This window comes from Vicugna pacos, unplaced genomic scaffold (genome assembly GCF_048564905.1).
Source record: "Vicugna pacos unplaced genomic scaffold, VicPac4 scaffold_19, whole genome shotgun sequence".
NCBI lineage: Eukaryota > Metazoa > Chordata > Mammalia > Artiodactyla > Camelidae > Vicugna > Vicugna pacos.
The window spans coordinates 77,385,625-77,405,004 of record NW_027328740.1 but is presented as its reverse complement, the minus strand read 5'-3'; the positions used below and the strand labels follow the sequence as shown (position 1 = coordinate 77,405,004).

The 19,380-nt window shown below is 40.3% G+C and overlaps 1 protein-coding gene and 1 long non-coding RNA gene across 3 annotated transcripts in view; one reads left to right on the top strand and one right to left on the bottom strand.

The window, feature by feature from the left end:
- Positions 1-19,380, bottom strand: part of LOC140693590 (uncharacterized) — a 153,795-nt gene that overhangs the window by 24,692 nt on the left and 109,723 nt on the right. The gene's annotated exons all lie outside the window — the stretch shown is intronic.
- LOC140693565 (uncharacterized) overlaps positions 1-19,380 on the top strand; it is a 545,747-nt gene that overhangs the window by 487,708 nt on the left and 38,659 nt on the right. Inside the window, exons 1-3 of one of the 2 annotated variants that reach the window (XR_012069333.1) lie at positions 5,768-6,029; positions 6,307-6,427; positions 12,565-12,600. Coding sequence is in view for 1 of the 2 variants with exons in the window: in XM_072957353.1 (XP_072813454.1) it covers positions 6,307-6,531 (225 nt within the window). In the remaining variant the exon portion in view is untranslated. Of the gene's footprint in view, positions 1-5,767; positions 6,030-6,306; positions 6,532-12,564; positions 12,601-19,380 lie in introns of those variants that run through there. The other variant, XM_072957353.1, reaches the window with a different exon arrangement.

The following is a 19,380-nucleotide window of genomic DNA, read 5'->3' as shown; positions in this document are numbered from 1 at the left end:
ATGACGTTTTCCTTTGATTATACACAATAAATATGGGATCATTTGAGAGGCTCGTGGAGTTGGGTCCCTACGCCCTCTCTCTTTCGTGACTTTTTCCACAGAGTCTTGAGTATTCATTCCCTGTACGTAAGACTTCTGCCAGCCAGAACCCACAGTTCCAGGTGAGAAGGATGCAGGCTTTATCTCTCCTACCTTTAGGGAGAGAGAGTAGAAAATTGAGATCTGCTCTTCCGTGGTCCCTTCCTGCCCCAGGTCTGCTCCAGTTCACCTGCAGCCTTCTGGCCTCTGCTCACACTGCCTCTGTCCCAGGACTGACAGCAGCCTTTTCTTCCCTGGTAAACATTTCCTGTGCCTTTTAGAAGTTGGTCTCTTCTCTGCAATACAACCCTGGCAGATGTGATGGTGGTAAACGTGCTGGAGGGCAGTCACTTGGGGACTGCCAGGAGCCATGCTGATTCTCCTGAGTCTCTCATTCGGGGTTACAGAACTGTCGAGCAGCAGAGGAAGCCCTTTAACGTGAGGCCAGCTCAGCATTGCATCACTTTCATTTTATTTTTGAATTTTCAGTGGAGAAATTATTTGTAGCAAACTGTTCCAGATTTTTGGCTGCCTGCTTTCCTCACCACCATTTCCTTGTTGGCTCTGGTGCTTGTTGTAAGAACCAGGTTTCTTCTCTGGTTATTTCTAGCAGCTGGGCTTGCCGAATCCTTGATCTGCATTTGAAGCAGAATGCTTCTTCGTGATGTCAAGCTGATTTTCCTATTTCTGAATATTTCGTGTACACTCAGCAACTCTTTCAAGTGAAATGCTCTTGTCCAATTCTGTTAACCCATATTTGCCGATCTCCTGCTTTCATGCTGAGGGCAGTTTCTTTTTCCTGTAATAAAAGTTAGCAATTTGCATTTACTATTTGAAGGTTCTGGCCCTAGGTGCTTTTGTCCTTAACAGTTTTAATACAATTCACCCATTAAAATGTGCAGCGGTTTTTACTCAAAGCCCAGAATTGTGCATCGCAGTCAATCTTAGAATATTTTCATCCCCCAACAGGAAGCCCTGTATGCACAAGCAGTCATTCCCATCTTCCTCATCCTCCCCCAGCCCCAGGCAGCCATTGTTCTCTCTCTATGGATTTGCCTGTGCTGGACATTTCATGTAAAACAAGTTATTTCATGTAAATGGAACTGTCTATTGTGACTGACTTCTTTCACACTGAGTAACTTTTTCAATGTATTTCCAGGTTGTGGCCTGGGTCAGTACTCTATGCTTTGCTATTGCTGAATTATATTCTACTGTATATCTGGGCCCTACTGTTTACCCATTCATCAGGTGATAGTCGTTTGTGTTGTGTCTGCTTTTTGTTTGTGAAGAGTAATGGCGCCGTGAATACTCCTGTAGGAATTTTTATGTGGACATTTGTTTTCAGTTCTCTTACTTGTGTGACCAGAGAGCAGAAATGCTGGGTCATTCATAAACCAAATGTTCAACTCTCTGAGGACCTGCCAGGCTGTTTTCTAAAGTGGCCACCCTGTGTTACATCCTCAAAAGCAAGGGCTGCGCGCTCCGCTTCCTCTGTGTCTTCATTAGTGCTTGTTACACATTTTTTTTATTATAACCTATTGTAGTAAGTGTGAAGCGGTTTCTCCTAGTGGTTTTGACTTGATTTCTTTTACAGCTAATGATATTGAACATCGTTTGATTGTGCTTATTGGCCATTTGTATATTTTCTTTGAAAAATACATTTTCAGATACTTTATACACATTTTAATTGAGTTCTCTTTTTCTTGTTGAGTTGTAGGAGTTTTTTCTTTTATTTGAAGATACAAATACTTAATCAGATAAATAATTTGAAAAAATTTTCTCCTCTCTGATGTTTTTTCACCTTCTGGATGGTGTCCTTTGAAGCAAATTTTTAACATTTGATGAACTCCAATTTATCACTGTTTTCTTTGTTCCTTGAGCTTTTGGGGTAATATTTAAAATCTGAGGTATTTTATTTAAACTTTTATATAAAAAATAACTTAATTCTTAAGACTGTTCTAGGAGATGGGTGCTGTGGCTGTCCCCAGTCTATGGATAGGAGACTGAGGTGCAGAAAATTTCACTGAAATATCAGTGTCACAGCTACCCAGTGCTGTGGGATTTCAGACCCTCATGTTTGTCCCCAGCATTTGTGATCTTCACCACCATGCTCCACTACTGCCTGGAATCATTAATGAAAAAGTTTTCCTTTTTTGATTTCTTGATTGTTTGTTTTCTCATTGGGGAACTCACCTCTTCATTTTCCTTGCAGAGATCTGTGTAGGTTTATTTTAGATCTCATGTACTTATTTATTACACAGGCTCCAGCGATGATTGTGCCTAGTTGATCTAATCAATTCATACTCAAGTCTTTCCTGCTCATGACACTAAAAAGAGAGTCATGATTTACATAATGCTCAAAGAAGAATGTACTTGAGTGATTTTATTTTTCTAACCAATCAAACAAATCAAATAAAAACCCGGTGTTGGAACAGATTATAAGCCCTGCAGAATAGGGTCACTGTCTTCCTTGTGTTTCATTTGATTTGTCACAGTGTCTGGATAGTGCCTTGCTGTCCAGCAGTTTTGTGAGTATACGGTGCTCGTGAATCATTGTAAGGAAAGAATTTTGACAACAGACTGTGTTGTTCATTTCACAAGGGAAAAGATCATATAGAAATACTGCTCAGATTTATTTTAAAATTAAGCTTGGTGTTTTGAGAAGGGTTCAAGAAACCATACAAAAATCTTTTTCACTAATTTTAAATCTATCTTAGACACATTATGCATACATAGCAGAGTAACTTATCAACTAGTTTTGACAAGAGGAGTGTATTATTGATTATCTATTTTAGTTGAAATATTCTACCTGGGATAAAGTAATCAGTGCCCATAAATGAACAAATATGTTTGTATTTCTATGCAACATGGGGGCAGACTTCATATGTTTTTATATAATATATATGACTGTGTGTTTAATCTGTCTGTCAGTGTTTTTATAGTTTTTCATCAATGTTGTAACTTTAGAATTCTTCTATGGAAATCACCCCCAATTCTAGTGCAGTTTGTACTGTGTATCCTGTCTTATGCATGGGATTCCACTGTCCCCTCACTGAGGAATTTCCTCTCCTATTGAGTTAGTAGCAGAGTTAAAGGAACTGTGATTTCTAGGCCTTTGCTCTCCATGTGTTTGCAGTTGGCTGTCAATCAAGATTTTCTCTTTCTTGAGTTTTCATTGTTCAATTAGAATTTTGGAAATAACAATTAATATGTTGCAACACTCTCCCTAGAAACTTGATGTGTTTGTGCTTTTCAGTTTCCAATTTACAAAAAATGTAAATGCACTCTTGTTTTTAAATAGTCCTTTTTCACTAGATATTTGTTTACTTCTTTATAGTCAAAATATTTTTTTCCCAATGAATGAATAGGTTTGCATGTTTTAAAAGATACCTTACTTTTTAAATTTCTTATTCTAACAGGTATATTCGTTGTACAGAATTTAGAAAATAAGGATAAACACAATTATAACTTAAAAATGGCCTCTAATCTCACCTGGAGATACAGTTGTAAGGTTTGAAATTGAGAATTACAAGTCCTCTCAAACTGTTCTTCTATTTCAAGTACGGTTTGGTTACTGAGATCCTCGAATTCCCATATGAATTGTAGCAGCAGATAGTCAGTTTCTGCAGAGGAACCCACTGGGATTGTGATCGAGTCCACGTTGAATATATGGATCGCTCTGGGGAGCACTGCCATCCCAAGAATGCTGTCATTTGATTCAGGAATGTGCGTGGTGTGTCTGTCCAGGTATTTAGGTATTCTTTAATTTTTTTCAGCATTGCATAGAGTTTACATTGGATTATTTTACTATATATTTTGCCTTTATACTGAGGACAAGTGTGCAAGGTACCGGGATCAGAAGTGTATTGGAGCTCCGCAGCTTGCTGCCACCATGGACGCTGTGCTCTTGCTTCGCCCACTGTACAATGTTGCACAAAATAGGACCTAAGTAACTCTCTCTTGAAAGAATGATTATATGATTGCTGGATGATGCTTGAGAGTCCTTGTGATGATGTCTTTTTCCCAGAATTTCCCCTCTTCTTTACTATGCCCTTTCCCTTCCTTTCCTCCAGCCTGTGTTTCAGCCTGCCTGTGGCATTGATTTTCCTTGTCTGTGGACTCTTCCTTTCACTAGTTCGTGATAATGTTACATGTGAGATGTGGAAACTTGCTAGATGTCAAGAAAGAGGAAATCCATTGCATTCTAGTTTTTTTAGAGTGTGCTATTGTATTATCGATTGAAATGAAATCAGGCTGACCCATTGAGCCATCCCCTGAGCTCTTTTTGCCTTCCTACAGGTGATACTGCTCTCGTTGCTGCATGTGCCCTTCCCCCAGACTTGGTTTTGGGGTTGAGTAAGTCACCGTCACTGGAGCCCTCTCTTTAAATGATGAAGAGAACATTTGCTCTTTCTCCCTGTTTGGGGACTTGGATGAGATGAGGCAACAGATAAAGAATGGAGCCCCACCTCATTCTGACCCCCGCTCTTTCCGTTCCTTTCTCCAGGGGAAGAGTACAATTCAAAAATATAAAGATTGTGAACTAATGAGATAGACAAGACAACCGATCATTTATTAAATACCCTTTCATGCCAGAAACAAATGTATTATACACACAAAAAGCACATAAAATACGGTAGTACTGTGGTTACAAACGTGGGTCCGAGTTCGAGTCCTGGTCTGGAGTGACAAGTCCTGTGAGATGGAGAATTGGTAGGTCGGCTTAGCCTCTCTTGGACTTGTTTTCTGTCCTGCAGAGATGGGGCTCGCTAGGCGTCCCTCCCCCGTAGAGGTGCTGAGGGGTGTAAAAGACACGTGTAGGCAGACCGAGCACAGCTGCTCTTTCCTCGTAAGTGCAGGATAGCATCGCTTTTGCGGTGATGGCTTTATGACTGCACCGTGTAGACTCTCAGTGCTCCAAAGGGATGCCTTGCAGATTGGAGATGGGATTCTCACTTCTGTATATACCCAAGGATTGTGTTATTGGGCCTTGCTAATTTGACTCTATTCTTTAGAAAGTACATAATGTAGATATATTTTTCAAACATGCATGATTTTTTCTTTTATTATTTAGAGTTCTACCCTCTCATCTCTTGGTGTGACTTTTCATGGAATCCAGGAAACAGTCCTAAGCAACCTGCCTCTTCACACTTCTCCGTGGCGGTTTCCTTCCCTGACTAGAAGAGGGTTTTGCATAGGTAATTTTGATTGCTCCCCTTCTCTTGGAGACTCTCTGTTTTTCTGCCCATCTCTCACCTGTCCATCTGTCCATTTCTCTACCCACTCATTCTTCTGACTTGTTTCAATAAGCATTTCAGGCAGCTTACAGAAGAACAGGTACCAAATAAACAGGTGAGAAAATGGGGCCAAGTTCATACAGTGAGGCTAGGAGTTGAGCCTGTGTGAGAGTTGCCAGCGTGAGACACACGCCTCTGCCTTGTGACTTATAAGATAGACAACATCAATGTGCCTGAAGCTCCCAGCAGACACAGGGAAACAGGGTTTGTGGGAGATGCTCATTGGCTGTGAAATAAATAAGTGGCTTAGTAGAAGCCCAGCCTTTCCAAGTACTAAGGCTTAGGAGAATATTTTAGTGTCTTCCAAAATCAGATTATTGCATCTTTTCTTTTTCAGAGTTTTATGTATAGTTGGTTTACATTCTATACCTGGAAATTTCTCCAAAACTTCTGCCCACGTGAGTCCCATGACTCGGGAATGGGGTGGTTCTGCTCATTGACGGGTGTTGGCCAGAAACGGAAAATGACAGCCTCAAAGGAGCCTGGGATTTATCAGTTATGTTTTGTCAGTGCTGTAGATTTCAGAAAATGCTTTCACCTTTTCTTTCCATCTGAGGCAGCAGCGCGCTCTCTTACCAGCATCAGGAGCTCAGGGCCACGGGATGGTGGGGGCTGACTGCACTGCCGTCAAGACAGCTGAGCTAGTCACTGCAGGTGTGGTTCTTTTACATACTGCAGTTCATGCTCTTTACTAGAATGTTTCAACAGGGAGTTAATTAACTGAGTTAATTAACATTTTATAAATATGATGCTTTGTTGAAAAGACAGTCATAGGCAGAATATAAGTTGTGATCACTTTAAAAATGGTTTCATTACTGAAGTTTCAGTAGGAAAGATCCAGTTTATCTTATTTCCGCCTCTCTTTAAAAGTAACAAAGAAACAAGACAGAAAAAGCAGAGGATGATTTCTGTTCTTCCTCTCGGCTTGCAGGTGCCCTCACCTCCAGTGGCATCCATCCAGACACCAGCACTGACACTGGCCGTGCTCAGAACTGCCTCAGCCCTGAAGACACATCTGACAAATGGAAGGGGGCCGCGCCCTGTTACAGCAGGTGCTCTCACTTTGTGGGTCCTTATGTAACTGCGCGGTGTTATTCAGGATCGCCCTTTCTACACTTTGTGACGCTGCTGCGGTGTCTCCTAGTTATTTGTTTCTGTAAGTACTCGTGTAATTTTCCAATGTGTGGTACTAGACATCTAAAAATGCATTTTTCAGATGAAAAATAGTGTGTATTTAATATAAATGTATGAAAAAAGGGTCAAATGGATCTATCCTGGTGCCAGTACTCAGAGATAATAATTAACACATTAACATCTATTTTCTGTTCTTTTCATCAGTGTGTATTACCTCTGTCATAAAAACCAGCGAGCAATGTGTGCCTGTATACTGTGTGGAGACCTCCATTTTCCATTCGGCTTATTACACATTTTTCTACAATATTCTATCTCCCCTGGCATGATTTTTAATGACTAGTATAGCATTCTGTCTTGTGGAGTCCTCGTCCATTTTACTTTGGACTTAAATAAACTTTTAAATTCCAAGTATACTTAACTGAAATTCTGAAAAGAGATCTGTTGTGTTACCGAAAGTCCCCTACTTCCTTCCCCTTTTTTCCTGAGAGTAAAAACTGCTGACAATGTGGAGTATATATTTCATGACCTTTATGCCTGTGTCATATAAATAAACACATACATACACGTATATGAGAAATCTATGTCTATGTGTGTGTATATATGCTTTATTGAAAAATAAGGCCATACTATATGTTTTCTGCAGCTCGGTTTATTCACTCAGGTATATATCACAGACGTCCTCTCTCTCCAGACTCACCCGGTCCTTTCAGATAGAGTAGAGGGTTTTCCTGATATGCAGGTTTGGTCTCTTGTGTAAGGACACCTTTCGTGGGAGCGTACTGTGGACAAGGCCTTGGACCACGCCGAAACACCGGAACTTTAGTGCCCACAGCTCACCGTGATTTACCGCATCATTGTCTTGATGGTGGACACTTAAGTTTTCTCCATTTTCCACTGTCAGAAAGGGTGTTTGACTGGCATACTTCTTATACAAACATTCCTGTGATCTTGTATGAGTATTATTTTCGTTAAGTTTTCTGGAAATTTAGTCCTTGGATGTGACAACTACATAAATCACAGGCTCCTTTCAAGTGAATCTAGAAATTCCTTCTCCTGTGGGGCATGAAAAGATATAGAATAACTTATGTAACCAATTCTCTATCGCTGGATATGATTTCACTTCAGCTTTTCTTCTCACCATTGTAAACAGTGCTGTGTAAATGCTCTGATAAGTACATCTTTTTGAACTGAATTTTTCTAAATGAAACGATTCCAAAATGTGGAGTTCAGCCTGTGTGTACACACGTTTTTCAGAGTTTACATATCCATTGACATGTCATCCTCCAAAAGATCGCTCACAGTTTGTTCTCTCAAAGATGGACACTAGCTAGAATATCTTTTAAAAATATGTGCCAATATGATGAGCAAAAGTACTTTTTCATTGTTTTAATTTGCACTTGATGACCAGTGAGGTATTGAGCATTTTTCACTCATTAGCCATCTGACTTTTAAAAAGTGAATGATCTCTTTTGTCCTTTGCACACATTTAAGTGAGGCAGCTTCTTGTTGCTTTGTGACAGCTCTATGTATATTATGAACATTAACCCCTTGTCTTCATCAACATGTATCAGAGAGCTTTTCCTTGTCATATTTTGCCTTTCATTTTGTTCAGTAGGTTCATTTTTGTTGTGGCCCAAAATAATCTTAAGATTGTAAATGTCTTCTTTTTGGGTTTTATTCCTGATATTATTCTTAGAAATACTTTCTTATAATGGTATAAATTTCTTCTGTAGGTTTTTTTAATCTCTAAGATGGAGATGATGATGGTACTTGTTATAGTGAAGAGAAGTTGAATTAGTATGAGCAAAGAATTATATTCGCTCTTATTAGTACTTTCTAATATTCACATCACATTCTGTAATTTTTCTTGCGGTCATTATGACTGGAATAGAATTTGTTTTTTCCAGGGGATTCTCTGATTGTCCCAAGACAATTATTGAATTCCTACTTTGCTTTTTAACTTGAAATCCCACCTGTAAAGAATACTTATGTACACTAGAGTCTCTTTTTGAGCTCATGGTTTATTTTTATCAATCTTACTTTCTTACACTAGCACTATATCTTACATATTGTAAACATTTATTTAATATCTGACAGTGCGATTTTTTGATTCTCTTTTCGATCCCAAATTTTCTTGGTTAGTATTATGACTTTATTATTCCTGAAGAATTCTAATATAATTTTTCAAGTTAAAAAAAAAAAGAAGTGCTGTCGTGGGATTTTTTAGTACTTTTGAATTATCTTTAGGAGAACGTACATTTTTACAAAACTGCTTTCCTCCATACAAAATGTTGATGTCTCTACTTTCACACCTCTTACTTTACCCCACAGTACAGTCCTGTACTTCCACCATGTACAACATGGGCATTATTTTTGAGTTTATTCCAGATTATTGTTGATGTTTTTGTTAATGATTTAAGTCAGAATTTTTTGCTATTGTATATTTTAACTGTTAAAACTGACACCTAGGAAGGCAGATTCGGTTTGTAAATACTCACTTTGTAACTTCTCATTTAAAATTGTAAGTATTAAGTACTTGTTACAGAATCCTTTCTTTTCTGTTTTTAAAAATTTGTTTCCAAGATTCTCAAAATGGTCATAGCAAAGTAGTATAGGTGGGGACAGAGATGGAGAGAGGTAGTGTGGCTCATGTACAAACTGTGAGCACTTTCATGGCTGCGTTTACGCTGGAAAAGCCGCTGAAGAGTCCAGGATAAAACGGGTGGCTTTGTATGCAGTTGAAAGCCAGCTTTCTTGCCTGGTGAAGCCTGGTGGGCGTGACAGGTAGATGATCAAGGTCGAATGGAGGTTATTGGCTGCACAGAGCGCTGTGTCTGAGAACTGGAGAATATCGCCATGGGAAATGCTTGGTGCCAGGAACAAAGCAGAGGAGCTGGGGACCCTGTGTGTTAAGGAATTTCCAGCCCTCGGAGTGGGAAGATCAGACTCTGCATTCAGATCTGAGTTTGAATTCATCTTCTTTAGTTTACTTGTCCTCTGACTTTGGTCAAGCTATATACCCTCTTTCACTTCCTGTTTTCTTATCTCTCAAAATAGGAGAATTACAGCCTGCTGCTAGATTGTTTGATCAGGTTAAGTAATTAGTGTCTATAAGATGCCACGTACAGTCACAAGCTCAGTGAGAAATGGGCTGTCACCTGTTCTTCTGCAACTCAGTGCTTGACAAGACATGTGGGAAAGCCAGTCCCTAATTTGTGTGTGATGCAAGTAGGAACAAAATTAATGTCTTGCCTTTCCCTAGCAGTATACTTACAGCTTTGCTTCATTTACTTCTTTCCTCCTTTCCTTTCCCCTTTCCCATCCTCCACCAAAAGATCCTGAGACTCTCTCAGAATAGTAGATTCAAATTACTTTAAAGGTTGGCTCATCCTCATGAAATGATAGTAACATAAAAAAAATCTGTGCACATCCCACAATACATTGTATTTGATTTACACACACACGTGTGCACACATACACACACACAATCAGGCTACCTTCCACTTGCAGAGGGATAAGGACCACTTTTTCTGAGTTTTCACTCACTGAGCTTGAGAACAATGTCTCTTACACAGACTTTCACCAGGCTTCGTGCATGGTGTTTTTAATTGAATTTCGGCTTTGTGGCCATAGATATAGTCTCCTAATAGAAGAGAGAAAGTGGAGACATAGACATTCCGCTGAGATATTGGTGTCATCATATTTTAGTTGGAAAGGACTTAAGACAGCATAGAGTCGTAATATTATATGGGTGAGAATCCATGATGTTGTAACTTGGACAAGAACATGGACCTTCTGCCGTCTTGTCCACAAAGGTGAAGAGGCAACTGGGCAGGGGATGGTAGGGATCCTTCTTGCTTGAGTTCCATGTTCTTGCTAGTTTTCATTGCTCAGTTGCCTTTAGTTTATGTCCATGAGGCCTCTCATGGGAAGGTCACTCTGTCCTGATAGATTGAGTTTCTTATCAGCAAAAAGCTCTGGACCCACTCATATTTCCCAGAGTTTTCTGCTGACCTGCTGACACTTTATATAATTGAGACCTAAGAAACTACTGAATATAAAATCCTTATTGTTATTGTTTGCCCTCGAGTTCCATAGGAAGGGGTGCTGTCTCAGGCTGTCTAAAGCCAGATCTGAACAAAGATAGGGTGACAGGCTGTGCTGCTGGTCCTCCACAGTTGAAGGGGATTTCCAACTTAGCTTTATATTCAAGGCAGATGAGTTCAAATCTTGCCTTTACCAGTTATTATCTTTGTGAATTTGGGGAGAAACTGTACTTTTTTGTGTCCAAATTTGTTTATCTGTAAGTAAGTTCAGTATTTATTTTAAGGTTTCTGTTTTAGAATTGAATGAGCTAATACTCTCATTTATACCTAAAATAGTGATCTCATGGTTCTATGCTGGTGCCTTGGTAGTTGATTACTAAGGGACTCCGCAGTGAGATTGGGGGTGGGGGACCCTGGATAATAGAGCTTATATTCCAGGATATGCTTGTAAAAGACTGGATGTGCAGTGGATTTTTAGTAAATATCTACTCCTTTCCTAATCTGCATTGATTGTGTATATATCTTTATACTAATATATGAAAAATTTTTATTGCAATTTAAATATCTTTGTAGTATTTACAATATCTAGTTATAAAAATACGTGAAATAAAAAGATTTGAATTTATTTTCTTTTCAATAAGCGAAACAAAATAAAATAGAAAAGAAAAAAGTTTTGAAGGAGTAGAAATAATTTTATTTCTCTGGAATCAATTCCTTGTAATAGGTTTTTTGTTCATGTTGTTAAAAAGCATAGAAAATTGATAGGTGGTGAAATACTGGAAATGAGGAAACAGTGGAGACATACTACCTCTAAGGCAGTCAATTTGTTACCAAGTCCAAACTCGTTCTGCTTGCTGCATGACAGGCCGATTAATCGGGAGATGAGATGTTGGAGTAAGGAAAAGAGACTTTATTTGTAAAGCTGGCAGACCCAGAAAATGGCATATTGTTATCCAGTAGAACTCTCTTCCCCAGGGCAGAATTCAGTCTCCTTTTATACTAAAAAGCGGCGGGGATGTGGCTGGTTGTTGCAAACTTCTTGCTGTATGAATTGTTTGTCCTTGAAATCCTTTGTTCCTGCAGCTGTCCATGTGGGTCAAATTATGGTGCCCCTGTAAAACCTCCAAAAAAAAAGAAAGGTTATTCACTATTTTACAACTTGCCATCTATACATAAGTGTAGAAGAGCAAATATCCTTAAAGATCAGAGCCCGGAGAATAGGCCCTCCTGGATATTTCAGGCTAAAGGCAACTTTCTTTTACAAAAGGTGCAGAGATAGCAAGTCTGAGCCTAGAAAACAAGGTACAGGATTAAAGCCAAATGAACACATCTAACATGGAGTGAAATTTGTTCTTTCTATTACAATTTCTTTTTCTCCCTCATAAATAATTTTAGTAAGAAACATGAGCAATTTTTTTATTTTTGCTTCTTAATAAAGGACTACAACTACAATTTAGTGAGCAGGGATGCTGTGCGTGCCTTGGTGTCACAGCAAACTCTTGTTGGTGGTGCAACATGCCTGATGCCCCATGAGTGTTGGTGAGGGTCCCCCTAACCAGGGGCTCTATTCAGGAACCACCATATGCGCGTTGACCTCTGGCACCTCTTTTTCAGCTGCAGGAAATTTTTTCAGATTCTATGATAGAAAAATCACTCCAGCTAGGGATAATCAGGGAATAAAGGAAGAGGAAAAGGGCTTGAAGTAGAGTAGAAGAGAAAGACAGAAGCTCAGGGAGCCTGGGGGCTTGGCAGCACTGCCTCGGGAGAGAGAGGAGCAGAGGTGTGGATGGGACCGGCTACGGAACCAGCTCCTGCAGCTTTCCCTGCACCCAAGCCACACAGCTTTTAATAGGGCCCAGGACTCTCTCCTGGCTGGATGTCACCCTGGGCAGAACCTTGAGAATCGAAGGTAAGGGGTGGGCAGCACTCACCTAGGGGGTCACTGAGGACTTTGGTCAAGTCCACATTGACTTTTCCAGTCAAGTGCCTTCACCTGTTCTTTATCTCAGGATCTGAGAAGCAGGAGCAAGGAACTCAGGGAGAGATCCATGAAGATATCTGACTGTGTTAAGAGACGACAGTCACAGTGACACTGGGAGCGAAGACACTTGCAGCAAAGTAAAATAACTTCACAACTATTGCATCAGAGCTGCATGTGTGAGAGAGCCTAAGCCTGTCTCAGAGTGCAGGGGACAAGCGGAATGGAATGGTAAAATTAACACTGACAATTGAAATTTTGTTAAATAGCCTGCTACTTTTAATTTTATCACTTCAATGTATGCAGGTGTATTTCTATGAGCATTTATAGGTTCACACAACCCCACCAGCCCCTCTTGCCCCCATGGGGGATGGGATTTCTCAAGCACAGTGCCCCTCCTGCTTGCTTGGGCCACGCTGCGGGTCCTCACCTGGGGCCAGACTGCTACAGTTCACTGAGTCCCCGAGGCACGGCCTGGGATACATGACAGGAACAACTGTGCTCTTGGCTGAGGGCCTCCATTTCCCCCTGCAGTGTAAGAATGCCGGTGACTCAGTTAGAAGCATGCATCCAAGCCGTCCTTCCGTGTCATCACCATCTAGAAGCGGTGCCTGAATCTTCTGAATTTCTGCAGAATGTGGTTTACAATCACCTTGAACAAGTGAGTGTGTGTCCTCTTTCAAGTGGAGGAGTTACTGCCGTTTTCCTGGAACTTACTCATCACTAGTCCATCTGATTTTTCTGTGCTAGGATTCAGTATGGCCTGCTAATAACTCTGCAGTCAGATCTAGAAACCCTGATGAAGAGGATTATTTATTTTCTTTCTTTATATGATAGTATTTTACTTTCAAATTTCTGAGTTTTCAGTTCTTGGAGGAATTTTTTCGGGGGTTGGAGAAACAACTTTGCTCTTACCATCTTTGTGACCTGTTGCTATATGCGTCTCACCTGTCTTCTGTCACTTGTGAGGCGGTTCTATTTTTGACCCTGTCCGGGTTGTTCATATTTTAAAACATAAAATCTGTAAAAGTACAGTCCCTTTTACTCCGAAGACATTCCACAAATACTCCTTTAATCTGGGTATGGTTTTAAGAAGACACAATAATTAGAATATATACTTGCAGGTTGCCAGTGCAAAATCCCCAAATTAATAGTCAAGCTCAACATCTAAAATCTTTCTAATCTACCATGGATTTGTATGGATAAGTGAAGTAGTTTGCTAAGAACTCAATCCTCCCAAGCTGATGCTCTGCCAGATGGTGGAGCCGAGGGACGAGGGTGTGTCCTGCCCTTCCTGAGCTGACAGTTTCATGGCAAGGACCTTCACCAGGTGAAGAAATTGAAGTTTCTTCTAAGAACAGTGGGTCTGAAATGAGTCCAAAAGCGTGGGAGAGACACAATCACATTTGTCTCAAGTAGGGGAGAGTGGCTGTGGGGCCACCTGGGAGACTCATGAGTCCAGGTGGGCAGTGTTGTTGGCTTCCAATTGAGCGGTGGGACGGTCAGTGGGTAAAAGCGAACAGATTGAAGGCATGTTTAGATGGTAAAGAGGAAAGGATCAATGCTGTCTGTGAAGGTAGGATGGAGTAAGGCCCAGGTTTCTGGGTGGATTAATGAGTTAAATAATGGTCCTGCTGTGTTCTGAGGAGGGAAAGCAGCAGAGGGAGTTCTGGGGGAAAACTGATGAGTTCAGCTGTGGGTAAAGTGAAAGGCTGTTAGATGTGTGGTCTGGGAGCTCTGGTGAGAGCCAGTAGTGAGTAGGGGGCGGGGAGAGAGACTTTCAAATCATTTTGTCTTGTGAAAATACATACAAGAATGAGTAATGACACAACCCCTGTATATTCTGGATTTAAAACCCAGTAACATTTTGCTATATTGACTGCAGGGGTTCTTAATTTTTTAATAGAAATAAAATAAATAGAAACAAAATAGTGGAGTTAATGAATATCTTAGAGTTGATGTGTGTCCTTGTATGTATTTTCATACCTCATCTGTTTATAACCATAATCTACAAAAAGTTAACTTGCTTAGCATTAGAGTTAAACAGAGGGACGTGACACACTCTGTTGGTGGTTCAAGGTGATTTCTTGGGCAAATTATGTAGCCTCTCTGTGCCTTAGTTGCATCTTCTGTGACTGCCCCCGTGCCCTCATCACAGCTGATTTCCTAGACTAGATGTTGGGAGGGAGGCTGCTGAAGGGAGTAAGAGGTGGCAACTGCTAGGGTCACTGAAGAGAGAGACAAAAACAGATTAAAGCCGAGAAACTGAGTGCTAATACCCTCAAAGGAGAAAGAATCCCTTAGTTTTTTGAGCCACTTAGCCTAAGAGAAAGAAAATCATGTGGATCCAAAGCTCCTGAGCATATGAGTATTGTGGGTGGGAGGGTTTCATCAGAAAAGGGTTGAGAAAAGGCCTTTTGGTTTCCCTTTACGTTTCCAGTAAGGATGAGGTGCAGAAGAAACACCACCCGTTTCACAGTTGAAGGTGCTGTTTTGTGCGAAACTGACCGAAGGTTGGAAACCATTCATCAGTGGTGCTGGCAAAAGAAGAGACTTCTGGATTGGGTGGGGCACTTGCTGTGACTTCCAGGTGACCTGCTGGCTGGGGGCTGTGAGGCGGGCAGTAGGTTTGCAGTGTGACCTGGGTATAATCCCTGGCATTGAGGCTGCTGATCTGACTAGCAGAGCTGGGCAGACACCGTCCTAACGGGGCTGCTCGGGATGAGGCCTGGGACACCTGCCATGCTGAGGGCGAGAGGAGAGCTCCCCTGAGGTTGTGTCCCTGTGAAGATTAGAAACGTCCTCCTGCAGGGGAGGAAGAGCCTCTGAGCAGCGGGCCAGATGCACAGGCAAGACCAGCCTGAGCACGGAGATTTCAGGAAGCCGGAATTCATACAGGCCCGAACAGCCTTGTTCCTGAGAAACTGGAGGGAAAAGATGCTGCAAATGCAGGCTAAGTTCAGACACTATTGTGTGTCATGAGTGATAGGAAAAGACTGTTCAGGCAGCCACGAGAGAACCCTGTGGTTGTCCCAGTTGGGCGTCACACAGGAGGGAGGAGCAGAGTTATATACTTTGCCACTTATTAGCTGTGTGACTTTGAGCAATATCACCCCACTTCTCTCTATATATATCTACATCTGTAAAGAGACACAGTGACAAGCTCGTGTCATCAGAATGCTTTGTTTAGCTCTGATCCCCTTTGTCCAGTCCTGTCAGTGCTGCCCTGCAAGGTTCTGCAGCGGCTGCTCTTGCCCTGTGATGGGAGGGCATAAAAGGGCATTGTAGCACCCGAGGGCAGAAAGGGGTTGCTTTAAAAGCAGACATGTAGCCTCCTGCAGCTGCAGACCTGCAGGCAGTTTGGTTCATGGTCGTGGAGAGGACTTTGGAGGCCTTAGCGTCGTCTTGAGACTTGTTTTCCCTTGGGGACCTGATTTGCCTTTGCAGATTAATGTTGAAGATTTGGGCTTCTGGCAAAGCTGTTTTCAGAGATGGGTATATACGTAAAATATATAAAATAAAATGATTTATTTAACGTGTGCGACTTTGCAGCTGTTGGGAAGAGCTGTGTTGGCCTGGTCTCCACGGTGGACACCAAGGGTCAGCAGAGCATGCGGGAGGGAAGGCAGCCTGCAGTGCTTCTGCGGGGGGTTCTCCCCAGCATGGTGCTCTGCTGAGTTGACTCTTCTCTGAGTTTGGTTGCCAGAGGAGCAGACAGCAAAGTAATGAGTTCTGGAGGGATTGTATAATGACAGGAAGAAATAGGAACCTGGAGATTTTCTGGACTAAAACACGCTTTTGGTTCCTGATTCAGTGTGTTCCATTACAGAATTGATGAGTTGTGTCTATTCTGGGACTTCATTGAAATAAACGTTCACCCTAAATGTTAAGGGATTTGGTTTATTTGGCTGGAGGACTCGAGCCGGGATGACAGCCTCTCAGATCACTCTGAGGGACTGCTCCCAAGAGGTAGGGGAGGAGCTAGGATAAATAGAATCTTTACAACAAAGATCAGGTAATTGGAACAATAAAATATTGCTTGTTATCTAAAGAAAACCAGATATCTCAAGTTCAAGTATTTACTGCTTTTCTATGTATGGTGGGAAGCAAACATTTGGGTCATTGAATTCATTCCTTTGGCAAGCCCCTGGCTATCTAGGGCCAGTATCCTGTCCTTTCTTACTCTGAGTCTGCTCAGAGGGCACCACTGTGAGTGGCTGAGAGGCCGGGCTGTTGGCATGTACTCGCTGGGGTTTGGCAGCAGCCGCTGATGACTCGGATTCAGCATTCTTTGTTTACTGTCATGGTTGCAGTATTTTCATGCACATTGTAGTATTTTCATTCACAGTGTTCCCCCTTGGTCCTAAATTCGACCAATATTTTGAGAGAAATTTCATGACCAATTTTGTCCCACATTGCTAGGATGGCTCATTCCTAGTTCAGGTGAAGAATCTTCTGAGTTGCCATTCAAGGTGTTAGTTTTTTTTATCAGGCCCTGTTGATACTAAAAGTTCTCTGGATCACCTGTCTTACTACTCTATTATGATCCAGGAAGTGTTTAACCTTCTTTGCTCATTCCCATACCTAGAATCACACTATTATATTTATTTTATTCAGGGTTATAAATTTTATCTGTTTCTTCAAGATGTTTAGCCATCATCAATGTTGTGGGCCTAGTTACACATTGGGAAATGTAATAGACAACAATTTTATAAAATAGACAGGATATAAGTAATACAGCTAGTAACGTTAATAAAGTCACGAGTAAGAATTTAATAGTCGAGAAGTTGTATTTTTGGGTTAAAATTTTGCTTGTGTTTCTGAGTTTGATCCTATGAGAAAGTTCATATTTATGGTCAGGGTCAGAGCAGGTATTAATTGGCCAGTTGAAATCTCCCACCTTGTAAGATCAACAGTGGCCTAAACAGAACTATAATTTCTTTTTAGAATAATGTTTCTGAGGGCTACCTAGTTAGAGCCTTGGAGTAGGGAAACCCACCAAGGTAACACAGAAGTACTAGACATAGGTAATTTATCATAAACTTAACAATTGGAGTAGTTCATAATCAAAGGTTGGAGAAATTATCAAAGTAATTGGTATACAGTCCTGGTCCGGTGTCTTGGGTCAGCAGTCTAGCTCAGATGTCGTCTTCTTCTCATCCTGGTATGGAAGCTTTTTCTCCATTTGGGCATTGTTTTAAGGTGAGCAGCGCTCTATAAGCCAGTGCACTGCAGGGGCTGTTTCAGATAGGAAATGAATCCGAGACTCCGTTTCCTTCAGCTTTGGTGTGTATGGTCTAGTTAAGAGTATCTGAAAAAGGGTCTTTCCATTCAGGTTGGAGACAGTTCTTTAAGTCATGCCTGTTGCAGTATGTATAATCCCCTGGCTGCAGGTCATGGGGCATTGGAATTTTACCCAAGGATAGATTACTGAGCTTCAGAATCAAACCTAGAGTATTCTTTTCATAATTCAATTAAACTGTACAGCAGTGTGACATAACAGCAAGGAATGATCTGGGAAGTGTCTTAGTAAATATGGACCTCAATTAACAAAACTAGAATTTAATATCGACTAAAATATAATTTTTTTCTCTCTAAAGTTACCCTCAGTTTTCTCAAATATAGCCAAATCAAGATTAATTTCTTTACAAATTAAATCTGATTATTTGATCATATAGGCTTTTTAAATTGACTGTGTTGGAAGTTTTAATACGGAGTCTCAGGGTAGAATGTTAATAAGGTTTTCTAAGGCCAAGAAAGCCACGTCAAGGCTTTTCATGGATTTTTGCCTTACAGATTTAGGTAAATTCTTTTCTCTTTAAAATCCTTAAAATACCTTTATACTCCTATATCTCTTAGGAGATGATCTCCGTAATTTGTCTGATAGAGCCACTGGGGACCTAAGTATTTTTAGTCTTTTGAGGGATCAGATAGAGAGAAAAGATAACTGTTCCAAATCTGTATACATAGTTATAATTTATCAAATTGCTGTGAACCATAACTAGCTTAAGGAGAAGAGATTCTTTATGTCTGGGAAACAGGTTAAAAGGCAGTAGTATTTCAAACAATATCAAAAATTATAACCATATTCAGCTGGTTAATCAGTCCCATGTAACTAATTCTTTTAATGAGAGTTTTCATTAGAACTTTAAAATGTCTTACCCAGTTTAGTTCAGTGCTGTAGTTTGAAATTTATTAGAAATCAGTAAATCTCCTTGAAGAGAAAGCATTTTGCAAAACCATCAGAAGAAAACAATTAACTGTCTATAAATGACAAAATATTTAAAAGCATGGTTAAACACCGTTACACTATAATCAATAAAGAAACCTGTTCACTATACCCATAATTATCACTGGTAACATTTCAGATAAACCAGAATTTTAGGGAGTCCATATAATTTCTACAATACCTATATTAATAATATTTCTCATTCAATATAACCTTAGAAGTTTTATGATTCATTTGACAATTCCATGTTATTTAAAATGCCAAATGAAACTTTATAGTTAAAAATCTCTCTTTGGGATGTTTCAGGGGCCTTCTGTAGCATCCCAAACTTAACTGGAGATTAAAAGAATTTTAATTAATTAAATTAATTTTTATTTAATTAATTAGAATTTTATATTTGGGGAGCTTTTTGAAAGATTTCAGAACACTTGATCAGATAAACATATAGATCACTGTAATGTAGTACTAATTCATTAACAAGAAAATATGTCAAATGTAAAGGCAGAACAGATCAGCTAAGTGGTATAAGAAGTTTTACAATCTGTTACTGAAGGTGGATTAATATTTTAAGAAAATTTTTTCCTCTTAACAGAGAGAAAACCAAATCTAATCTTGTTC